Source organism: Nothoprocta perdicaria, unplaced genomic scaffold (assembly GCF_003342845.1).
Source record: "Nothoprocta perdicaria isolate Ctin4 unplaced genomic scaffold, notPer1 scaffold_32, whole genome shotgun sequence".
NCBI classification, from domain to species: Eukaryota; Metazoa; Chordata; class Aves; order Tinamiformes; family Tinamidae; genus Nothoprocta; species Nothoprocta perdicaria.
This window is the reverse complement of record NW_020455555.1, coordinates 4679098-4690990: the sequence shown is the minus strand read 5'-3', so window position 1 is coordinate 4690990 and position 11893 is coordinate 4679098. Positions and strand designations below refer to the sequence as shown.

Here is an 11893-nt window from a genome sequence, read left to right as displayed (position 1 = left end):
GCCGGCGCCGGCCGGCAGTGCGGGCAGGCCCGGGCGCTCCCCGCCCGCCGCTCCTTGCGCGGCTGCTCCGCTCGTCCGCTCCTCTCCACTCGCGGCGGTTTGCTTTTGGGAACAAACCGTGGCAGCACGCGGCCTTTGGAGGTGAAACGGGGCGTCTGGGAAGCTCAGCGGCTAAGTGTCATAGTGAAAAGGTGCCAGTGTTTGCGCTATTGCAGACTAAACGGCTRTGCTAAAAAACAATGTATGGAAAAGTTTGTTTAATAGCACATATAAATTAAGTTTATGTGATCTTCTCGATTTTTGCGGTTTAAAAATGGAAATATATAAAATTGCTTCCATCTTTGCCAAAGAATACACGTCCTGGTGAATATTAACAAGCTTTAGCGTAAGAAAAGCGTTCCTGAATAAATCCCTAGTTTTTGCTGGCCTGTTTTCTTTGCGGTATCAGTTCTTGCAGAGCGCTACCTTTGGAAAGCAAACACGCTGCACATCCATTCCGAGAGGGGCTTTTGTGATCGCCAGGGTGGCTCCCAGGCGCAGGAGCCGGGGGCCCAGCCAAACGAGCTCCAAGCTGTAGTAACGCAAATGAAGTATTTTTACATGCGCTAATGAACCGGGCACACAGCTGTTGGTTCAGCTGTAACCCGAGCGGTTCCTGGAATGAAAATTTTCTGGTGTAACAGCCTGGAAATGCTGAGGTACCACCCTGCAGTCAGCAGTTCTCAGGCGCACAGGCTGGAGCGCGGTCCATGCTGGCAAGCCGCGCGCCGCCTCGTCACATGCTGCTGCCTACCCCGTTTCCAGCTGCTTAATTGCATTAAGCAGAGATAAAAACGCTCTCCAGGCTTTTGCAGCGCTGCTGCTGCTGGTAACAGGGCCTCTGGTTGCCAGGGGCTGACCAAAATTCCAAATAATGATTTTTTTTGTGGTATGTGTATTAGAAGAAGCGGACTTGTGTATTTAGTGAATATTTGATGAATGCTATCCAAAAGTTTGAGCTTTTTTAGGGGAAAGTGGTGATGTTTGTATTTTAGTAAATATGAATATATATATATGTSTATATATGTGCTTGGGATTGAGGCTAATTGTAGTGCCGCTTTTCTGCCCAGTCTCAGAGCTGCAGCGGGCAGGCAGCTCCAGGGCTGTTGGGGTRGGACAGCGATGCCGGGGGGCAGAGGAGAGCCGTGCTGGGGCCATGGAGCGCTCATGGAGCTCCCTTCAGCCCGCGTTGGCTCCACGTGGCCAGGGGCAGTGGGACTCCTGAAAGAGCCGTTTAGAAGAGTAGTGAAGTTGGATGCTATTAAAAATGGAGCATGTGCTCAAGCCCTTYGGCTGCCTGTGGTCTTTGGAGAGGTGGTTAATGCAGGTGCTAAAGGAAGCTTTATGCAGGGGAGGCTCTTGGTAGAGGACATGCAGCTTTTAGTGGTTCCAGCCAGCGCACGTGATCCTCCAGAGACTCGTGCCCTACTTCGGGAGCTCAGGGAGTGGAGCATCCTTCTCTGCAGGCCCATGAGAAGACCTGGAGCTTGTCAGAGSCGCTTTCCTGCCATCACCCGTGGCGGTGCTCACTTCTTGCCACGGCGCATGGCTYGGGCTGCCTGGGTGTTGGGACCAGCAGGGCTGCCTCGCGCGGCCGTGTAGCTCCTGCGTGTGCTGCTGGAGCCCGGACTTTGCTTTCCCCAGAAGGCCTGCTCCTTCCGAAAGGGTGGGGTTTGGTTGTTCTTTGATAGCGGGAGTATTTGCTAATATGCTTGAAAAGCCCCAAATAAGTTTTGTTCAGCTGCGTAGCCATCCGCCTGCGAGGAGCTGGGTGGCACGGCCCTGTTTTGCTTTATTTATTTACATATTTTTGCTGTGTGCTTGTCAGCAAGCCCGCATCCTCCTCACGCGTGTTGTGGGGGCGTTGGCCTGTCTAGAGACTTAGGTCTATGCAGGCAAATGAGAAGGGATTATGTTTCTCTTCTGAGAATAATCACGTTCGCAGATCTATATTTGGAACTAGTTCTTTTAATACCAGCAGTAAGATAAACCGGTGGCTCACACATACCTTAATCTGTAGCGTTGTCTAAATCCCTGGCTGGGAACTGCAAGCCACGTTCCACACGATTGCATTGCACCTAATGGTGCCATGTGCCCTGTCATAGGCAGCCAGCAATGCTCTTGCTGACCTTAATAATTGTATTGAAAGAAAGTTGTTCTGCTTTTTCAAAACAGCCTCCTTTTTTTTTCCCCCCCGTACTGTGTGTTAAGATTCAGATGCAAATTAATAACTGAAAGACAGGTCAACATTTAAAAAAATTATCTGCTTGCTAGTTGTGAGTTTACGCACTCAGGCTTTGCAATTATATGATGTGGACTCCACCCTGTCTTAACTTGAGTATTAACAATACAAGGTCCATTATAGAAAAGTGATGCAAGAGCAAAGGCCTTTTCTTAACCATTAAAGGTTAAATCATTATTTGCTCTTCAGCCTCTGCAGCCTGTACGTTGCCACGTTCTTCTGCCCCTCCAGCCATTTCGGCTAGGCAGAGACTGTGGAAATGGCTGACTGGCTGGTGAGTTTCTCCTGGGTCGTGCAAGAAGGGGAGCAGCTGAAACGCAGCCTTCAATGAAACAGAACAGATGGGAGAACATCATGTCTGAGCATTTATAGAGCTGGATGTATGGATTAGAAAATATTACACATCTCCTGCAAAATGGTTTCTCGCTTGCTTCCTAAGTGCCAGGGCTTAAGCTCCTCCATAGAGGCTGAGTTTTGAGTTAGGCCAGTGAGGAGGCAGCAAGGTGTGGGTGGCTCAGCGGGTACCTGAGGGCCGGTGCCATTCTGCAGGCCGGCGAGGGCTCTGCTCCGTCTGCGCGGCTGCCGTGAGGGGATACCCGGCCTCTTGGGGTGACTGCGCCCGCTGCCCGGCCCGCCGCGCGTTCCCCTCGTCCTCCTCGCTGCAGAGCCCTCTTCGCGGAGCCCCTCTCAAAGGGCTTTCCCTTGGCTTTGTCTTGTGCCTTTTTTCTGTCCTGTGCAACAACTTTCTTCTTTCTCCTGCTGCTCTGTGACTTTTTTCCTTATATCCTGCACATATTTGCTAATAATTCTTGTCTGCTTTTTTGCTTTGTTCTTTGTTTCTTTAGTGACTTCCTCTCAGCGCGCTCCGTCTGTCCTCAGAGCCGCATTTTCTCTCTGCTCTATCCACTGGGATTTCCTTTCCACCTGACTCATCGCCTCTCGGTACATCCCCGCTCAGTCACACTCGCGCTCGGCTTCTGTTCCAGGAAACGCTGCCAGCGCCGGCCCCGCCGCGGCTGCTCGCTCCCGCTTCGGCAGCGCTCTTCCCACTCCGCTGCGTAGGACTCGCTGCGCGTGCTGCCATTTGGACGTGCTCCTCGGGAGGAGTGGGCAGGGCGCTCGGGCCCGCAGTCGTGTCTAGACCGTCTCCAAGGCCTAGTCTGGAGGCTGTCGCTGCCCTCCCCGGTCTCCCTCTCTCCTTGCCCTTTCTTGGCCGTGTGCGCGGGGAGGGTTTGTGCCTGCGGCGGCGGCGCGGGCGGAGAGGAGCCCCAGTCGGCTGGGCCGGGCAGCCCTTCCCGCGGGGGAGGAAAAGGGAGCTGCCTGCCGAGCCGGGAAATGAGGTGGCTGACTTGAGGCAAGGTGAACCATTCGGCGCAGCCTTTCGRCTTGCGTGTCTGCAGTGGTTTCCACTTCAGTGTCCTCAGTGTAATTGCCGCGGCGCTAGCTAGGCCTGCAGGCAGAGAGGATCTGYGTGCTGAGCTGGGGGTTTAAAATATAATCGTGCTCCTGTACTTTGAGCTTCTGCGGTAAACACTCTTGCTCAAGAACAATGAGGAAAAGGAACAGCGTGTGGTGCAGTTCCCTTTTCTTGCTCGTGTTCCACCAACTGCACAAAGGAAAAGCTAGCAGCACAAAATTCTCATTTCTCATATAATTAGTTATTTTTGTTCTGACTTGTTTTGATGGAAGAACCGATATGTCAGTACTTACACGATCCAGAGGAGTTGAGCTGAGCTATTTTTTAATTTTAATTTGTTTTCTGTTTCCTTTTTCTTTTCTTTTCTTTTTTCTTTTCTTTTTTTTTTTTTAGACATTCAAGCCCTTGGTTGGAAAAAGTGTGTACAATGCAGTTACTGCAGTAGAATTCCTTGTGGACAAGCAGCTGGATTTTATAACTGAAGATAGTGCCTTTCAGCCCTATCAGGTAAGAAGCTTGGTTAGTGCACAAGTACCCACCATTTGTCTGTTAACATGCATGCAGTTAAAGAACAGGAGAACAGGGGATGGTTTTTTTCTCTTTAAGGAAAAGGTCTAGAAATCTCTTCTGTGACAAACAGAAGAACATTTGATATTTCAGCTTCTGCTGGCCTGATTACAATTTGAATAGCCATAAATTSTCTCTTATGACAGCGATTGTACACTGTGGCGGTACAAAAATAGTACTTTGAGACTGAGAATAACAGATGGCCCTGAATAAATACTATGTAATTTTGTCCTGACACCCTTCCTTCCCTCCTCCTTCTCCCAAGACGTTTTTTTTCCCTAGCACCAAGTAGAGAGCTAGGAAAAGAAAAGCAGCAGAAGGGCAGGGCAAGGCGCGAGGGGTCCGGCTCCCGCCGTGCTTGGTGCTTGGGTCTGTGCTTGGTGCTTGGGCAGGGCTCAGCGGGCTGAGGGCTCCTCGGCAGGGTGAAGCCGCGGGTGCTGCGGGGCGGAGCGGCCCCAAGCACGGGCTGCCCGGAGGGCACAGCGGCCGCCRAGGGGCCGGATGATGCAACGCCGAGTAGGAAATCCTCCTTTGGCAGCAGCAGCCTCCTGAATCAGCTGAGCACCAAGTGTAAATTCGCCCTCGGAGCCCAACCRCAATCTCCCAGATTCATTTTACAGAGAGAATACTTGTGCTAGCGTCTATTCTCTGCCTGAAACGTATCAAGATCATTGTCTGTGATAATGTGCGTTCCAGTAAGTGTAATCAATCTCCTTTTGGCAGTAGATCATTTTTCACAAGATGAGCTTAGCAAAACAAACTGAATATATGAGGAGGGCTGCCTTTTGCACAGCAGTCTTGTTGCCAGGCCCAGCTGGCAGCAGCGTAGCAGCGGTATATGTGTTCTGAGGTTCTGGCAGCATCCTAGACACAGGGCAGTTCCAGTGCGGCATGGCAAGGTGCATGCACGTTGAAGTGAAGAGGTTACTGCTGCAAATGCACCCTTGTCATTTGCACAATTATCCTGAGTCTGTCTTGGTAAATAATAAAATAATTAAGTCACAGATAGAATTTCAGAAGCAATAGCTTGTGAGCAATAATTCAGGATTTAAACTTGATCTTCCTCACTACTGGGGCGGTTGTTGTGTGAGAGCTCAGGCTGCTTTCCTGTCGCAGGGAGCGCACAGCTGCCTGGCAGAGGTGGATCTGTAGTCATTGTGAWCAGTTTGGTGACAACAGACAGCTAAATTAGCTGCTCATTTTAACAGTGCAAGAAGGTTGCTAGCAGATTCCTTTATGCTATTAAAGCATTCCAAATTTACCTCTTATCAAGAGGTTGTTCAGATACTGAATGTAGCCCTATAAAGCAATGCACACTTGCTGATAAACATTGTGATTAATTCTTTATTTAACTGATTATGTTAAGTTTTGGAAACCTGCATTCCTAGGTGTGTCTCTCTTTGCAGGGCTAGCAATTTCTCATTAGCAAATCTTATGTGTAAAGATAAGAACTTTACTGAATGATAATATCTTTAAGGATGAAGAAACCATTTTAAAATACTCTGAATTATGTACTAGCAGTACATTAGACAAATATTAAATTGTGAGACTATGCTGAAACATATGTGAAGTGGCAAGATGGTCTGCATTCCTTCATTTTGCTTGTTATATTGTATATGCTTAATGCTGCAAATCAGATGGCACAGTCTTGGTCTTAAATCACTTAATATAAAGTAGCTCTTGGGTGTTTGGTGGTTTTTTTTTTTGTTTGTTTGTTTTTGAGTTAGAAGGCCTCCATGCCAGATAAACATTCAGTAAACTTTCTGACTTCTGAAAATCTACTTTCTAAAATGAAATAATGGCCCCTTTGTTCCCTCGTTTGATCTGAAATACTTTTAACMTGCTGTTGAGTGGAAAACAGAAGTTAAGAGCCGTGCTTTGTAAAGATCAGTGAATGTTGAGTCTTTCTCAGTACGTATAGTTTTTGGTTCAAACTCATAGCTGTGCGTTCTCAGTATGGAGTCCTTGGAGACCGTGGTGATCTAAACATTTTTTATTGCACATTGCTGGAAGTGCCTGAAGTTCCAGTACGTTGCTGCCAAAACAAACAGAGTGTGAATCTGTGTGGGAAGACTCCATTTCACTTCAGATACGATTCTTAACTACTGAGTAACTTTTTCCCATCATTGTGAATACTCCTAACATTAGTAATGGGCAGCAGACGACCATTTGTATGAATTCTGCTTAGATGAGCTTTGTTGGAAACGCGGTGCTGTTTAACCTAACTGCCGGGCTGAGGAGTTCCCTGACCAAGGTGGTGGTGTCCAGTTGGAGGATGACGAGGCCCGAGGTGAAGCGAGCGGCGCCCTTGGCATCCCCGCAGTGCTGCAGGAGCAAGCGGGGCTGGCCAGGCGGGCAGGGCGAGCGGCTCCTCTCCRGTGGTGCCTCTTTGAGAGCAAGGGCAAGGGCAGGAACAAGGGTGCTCCAGCGGGGCCCGCCGAGTTGCCCCGACCCATGGATTGCCAGACCAGGCATCTTCTCTGCATACACAAACGTGCTGCCCTTCTCACAGAGTCAGCAACCTACGTAAGCGCTGCGTGGATGTGGTTGCCAAAAGGAGGGGACGCGCCTTGCGCTCCTCTAGCTGTTCCCCACCTTTTCTGCTGCTTTACAGTCTTGCATCTAGCAAATATGGGCCTTGTTAGGGAGTTGTTTGCTACATGCAGACACGTTACCTGGTTGTCTTTTCCCCACACGTGTGTRTGCCTTGAAAGTGGTCCCTTCTCCAGGAGCTTTCCCAGGGGTCACCCTGTGTGGTGCCTTCAACACCAGCTACGCTCTGTTTCCTGTGCCTTTTATCTCGCTGCGTCGCAGAGGATATAAACARTGTTATTGTCTACGTGAAACTGGTGTGTGACTGAGAATGACTCATTCATTAATCCGGCATGGTGAGACCATTTAGTCATGTGTTTCTTTTTATGGTGGTGACAAGAGGATCTTGAGGACAGAGCAGATGTAAATGGATTTGCCCTGTACTTAGTGTTGTAATGAAAATTTTTGTCCTTTGTGGTGATAGGCTAAAAAAACCCTCTATTTTTATTTTAAACCAGTATCTATAAGAAAATAGTCTTGAAATGTTATTTAAATCCAGACCCTTAAAGAACGCCTTGCTGTTTTACCCGGCCTGCGTGGCACGTCTGTGTTGGGACTGTCCRTTTCCTGTTTTTTTAGTGACTTCTGATACAGGTTGAAAACAAGCCCACTTTCAAATACCGTTGTTAAAATATTTGAAATGAAGCTGCAATAAAGCCATACAAATGCGGTAATCTAAATCAAATAATGAAAATTGAGGTGTTGCAGGGGCAACCAAATATCCATTTACCTGTAGTAGTCTGTGACCAGCAATGACTGTTATTTATGATATAAAGTGAAGCAGCGTTGTAGCTGATCTGGCCTGGACTTGTGTAAGGATTGCAGTTGGCTTGAAGGCCCGCAGATGGGCACGTGAAGAACTGCAGCTGAGGACGTGYGAGCTTGTGGGCCTGGGGCTCTGTCTGGAGCGCGTTGGGCAGCGTCGGCCGTGGTTCTGCTGCGCTCCCGGGCTGCGCTTGGCTGCAGCTGAGCCCCGGCGCTGGAGCCAGGCGACCACCCTGTATTTTGGCTGGGCAAATGAAGAGTACCAGAGCTGCTCTGCGCGGGGTTTCCCGTAGCAAAGCCYGCTTAGGGAAGGAGGCGCGTTGCCCAGGCAGGCACCGTGTTGCTGCTTTGCCYGGGCAGGGCGGAGGGGCCGGGGGCACCGGGCTGGCTCCGCTCTGCTCCGCTCCGCGTTAACCCCAGAAGGGCCTGGGCAGGGCGCGCTGCGAAGCGCCGGAAGGAGCGGGGGCTGGCACGGCACGGGGCGGGGGGCCGGCACGGCGCGGGGCAGCTCCGCTCGGCAGAGCTCCTCGCGGGCGCTCGGCTTCCTGCGGGCCGGGCCGCACCGGGAAGGAAGCGCGACCCTCACCCACAGCGCTCCCACAGCAGGCACGGGAAGGCATGGAGACCCGCGCGGGTTCTTCTCTGTGCGCCCTCCCTCTGCGTCCCAGCTGCTGGTCACATCCTGATGCTGGGCAAAATGGGGACATGGGTCTCTCTGTTTTGTCAGTGGCGTTTTCTCAAGCCAGGCCTGATTTCCTCAGTGTTCCCTAGTGGCTCAGTCAGCCCGTGCACCTCCATGCTGCCAGTTCCAGGTACCCCTGTGGAGCACCGGGAAGTCCTCCGTGGGAGGCACCCGGACTAGGGCCGTGTAGCCACTCTGCCCTTCTGCATGTTACGTTTTGTGGAGCTGGATCATCAAATATCTGACACTCYTTAAAGATTATAGTAGTAAGAGTAGTACAGTTTCTCACTAATCATTACATAAGTCCTTCAGATGCAGGATTTAGATTCTGATGAAATCTTGCTTGATCTTCTCCAAATTCAATTTTGTATGCCCTGAGATAGGCCGCTTGGATGTTGTGCTGCTCTTCTGAATTCTTCTTTTCTGTTTACCGTGGGCATATATTGAGTGTTTGAGGCCTGAACACTTTGGGTTTTCATGAGCTTGTTTGCTCATAAGAGCAAGCAAATAACGTAGCATGGCTTGGGCACTAGTAACATGTACACATAAAAAATCTTTCTTTAAATGCCTTGAAACAAGGATAAAATAAGATATTTTTCAGKATGTATTTTAAGCACCCTGTAATCATACAGTGTAGACTCCTTTCAGCCTTTTTTTTCTCTCTCCAAACTTGAGGCCTATAAATAGCAGTTGCCACTGCCAATTGCCTTTCCCATGAGCGGGTCCGTGCAGCAGGAGCCGTGGGAGCTGTGGGGCTGGCCCCCCGTGGAGGCTGGCGCGGGCGGTGTGGGGAGCGCGCAGCCGGGGCCAGCTGGCAGCCGGCGCCGTCATGTGCTCCGCTCCCGCTCGCGCTTCCTCCGCGGGTGACAGGGAAACACAAGTTTCGGAGCCTTTAGCTCGGCTCACCGTCGTCTTTAAAAGCTGTCTCTATTCTTCCCCATGGCCCTGGTGTCTGGACCACCCGTAAGCAGCCCAGCTGGCTTCTCTGGCAGCATCCTGAAGAGTGATGGTCTAAACAGCTTGTTACTAACACCGGCTATGTTGAAGTGTGTGTTTCCAAAGTGAAGGAAAGCAAAAAGCTAAATCCAACTAGAAGTGGGTCAGATGACTCATAGCAGCCTTCACTCCCTGTTATGACTGTAAGACAGAGCGGTTTCATCCTAGCGTTAACAAGAAAGAAGAACAAGGGAGGGATTTACACCCACAATTTGTAGAATCAGCAAGATATATATATATGTATATGCATATATCATCTCTGTTAAGCCCGTAATTTATGCTTGCCTCAGAAATGGGGCTGCTTCTCTGAGTGCTTTATCTGTCTTCGTTCTCACAGTAGGTGGAAAATACAGAGCCTCTCTGTTTTTACCCTGGGCTCTTAAAAACAGGCTTCTTTGTCACGGCCTTTCTCTTCCTTTTGCTGTTCCCCAAGTTCTGCTGCGATTTGAAACAGGAGGAGAGATGTTGGAGGGGGGCAGGCGATCCAGCCGCGCCAAGTGCGAGCGCCCATGGGGAGCTTGGGCTTGCCCTGGTGCCCCTGGGGAATTTGGGTGGAGTTGAGGGCTTGGGGAAGGTGCCAGGGGAAGAGGAGCCACAGGGTGCCTGGGGTGGGCTGAGGTCAGTGCAGGGGGCAGTAGGTTTAAATCCGTAGGAAAAATCTCTTTTCCACTGCAATACAAAAGCTTGTTTTACTTTTTCCATGCTTCTTCAGAGATCATGATCCATTAGTTCTAGTCTGGGAGATAGCATTTATGTAAATAACAAAAAAAAAAAAAAAAAAAAAACCCTTTTATGTTTGGAAGTGAACATCAAAAATGTCTTAGTAAAGTTTTCTTTAGATTGTTGAATTCACAAATCTCTCTGAAATTTTTGGTTAAGGAACTTCCTCTCTTTGGTCAGAGATTAATGGGTTATTTTTTTCAGCAGTAGAAACTCATGGAAAATATTCCCCCAGGAGAAAGAAAAGGGATTTTTGTCTTTGGTTCTGTGTCCATAATTACCTCCTATCTTCATGCTGCCTTATTACAAATGGAAGCTAGGCATGCCCTGGTGATGAATGGTAAGCGCGGCGCAGAACGGAGCTGGAGGCTGTGGGGCCGCCCCGGGCCCTGGCCGAGGCTGGGCTGGGGCAGTTGCTGCCTGGCAGTGCTTAACCGGAGAGGGAAGGCAGCACCCTGCCCTTTCATTGGGCTGTATTTTTGTAAGAAGTGCATTTTAACTTAAACTTGACTTGACCCATGTGATAGTATAATTAGGTAAAGTGTTTCTGGGCTTGTTTGTTTTTGTTCATCATTTGATCCAGTGTTTTTTTGTTGATGTAACTCCTACAACATAGTGTAGAAATCTCTAATTTTATTTAAAACATCTTTCTAAATGAGCTAAATGCTGTACTCTGAAACAACATTTTATGGAAAAAAAAAAAACAAATATCCTTGTCCATCAAGTTGTAGAGTTGAGAAATTAGAGGTAATGGTTTGTGATTGCAGGCTCATTACGTTTCTCTTAAGAGGAAGTGCCCATGTTGAGTACTTAATTTATGAAGGGATGTATGAATTACTAAAACGGGAAATCCGTCCCCAATTTTCTTGAGGTTCATACAGGTTTAAATAACTATCATTAAAAGTTCCAGAAGGCAGCATATTTTATCAGCTTCTCCAGGTGTGTGGTAGGAGGGGAAATAGTGCGACCCAACTAATTGTAGTCCTGATACACCTCCATACACCTACTTTGTAACTTTTTCTTCTGAAATATATATTTGAGATTATACCTGCTAAGTGCTCATTTGTCCGCTAGGTCAGTCAGTGCCGCACGGGGCCCAGCTCCACAGCCCCAGGGAGCTGCGCAAGGAGACACGGAGGGGGGCTGAGCTCGCACATGCGGCGATCCAAACGCGCACGGGGAGTTCTCTTGTTTTAGGCCAGGGATCTGGTGAGAGAAACACGAGCAATTTTATCTGCACTTGGTTTCTTCTTTAATAAAAGCAAGTATAGATCTTTTTATTTCCTTAGCCACTGGAGTAATTTTACAAATCAAAGGGCAGTATCTGTTTTGAAGTAGAGGACTTGGTGTACGGTGCATTTCCTGATCAAACTTCATTCCTTTTTAACAGTACCCTACATAAATATAGTTCTAAACTGATTTTTTTTATATATACCATTGTTTGTAAATACTGATTTTTCCCTTATTCAACTCGGCAAACATTTCCTGTCTTTTGAATAGAATTAAAATGAACTATTCCTGTTTTTCACTGTATCCCGTCTTGTGCGAGTCTGCCAGCGTTCGTAGGGATAGTGCCCTTTGGTGCCCTTTTGCAAAGCAGGAGGATCTGGGGCACATTAAACAATGTTTTTCTCACTATTTGTGATGTGAGAATTTTTTTTTTTATTTTGATTTTTAATTATATAGAAATATTTTCAAATACAGAGGCTGTATTCCACCATATACCACGCTTTTGTCATCCTCTCTTCAGAATTCCTTGCCACTCTTTTAAACATTAAGGAAAATGCGGCTAAAACAGATTTCAGGATAGATTAAACTGGTCAAGTGTGGTGCTTGACAGGCTTTTTTTCTTTTTTTTTTAAGTTATGTAGTT

The 11893-nt window shown here is 48.3% G+C and overlaps 1 protein-coding gene across 2 annotated transcripts in view; it reads left to right on the top strand.

The window, feature by feature from the left end:
- The window catches only part of JMJD1C (jumonji domain containing 1C), a 141366-nt gene that overhangs the window by 84489 nt on the left and 44984 nt on the right, over positions 1 to 11893 (top strand). The window contains exon 3 of one of the 2 annotated variants that reach the window (XM_026043007.1): positions 4092 to 4205. The exons of the other annotated variant lie outside the window; for it this stretch is intronic. Within the exon in view, the coding sequence (XP_025898792.1) occupies positions 4092 to 4205 (114 nt within the window). The remainder of the gene's footprint in view (positions 1 to 4091; positions 4206 to 11893) is intronic. 2 annotated transcript variants of the gene reach the window in all.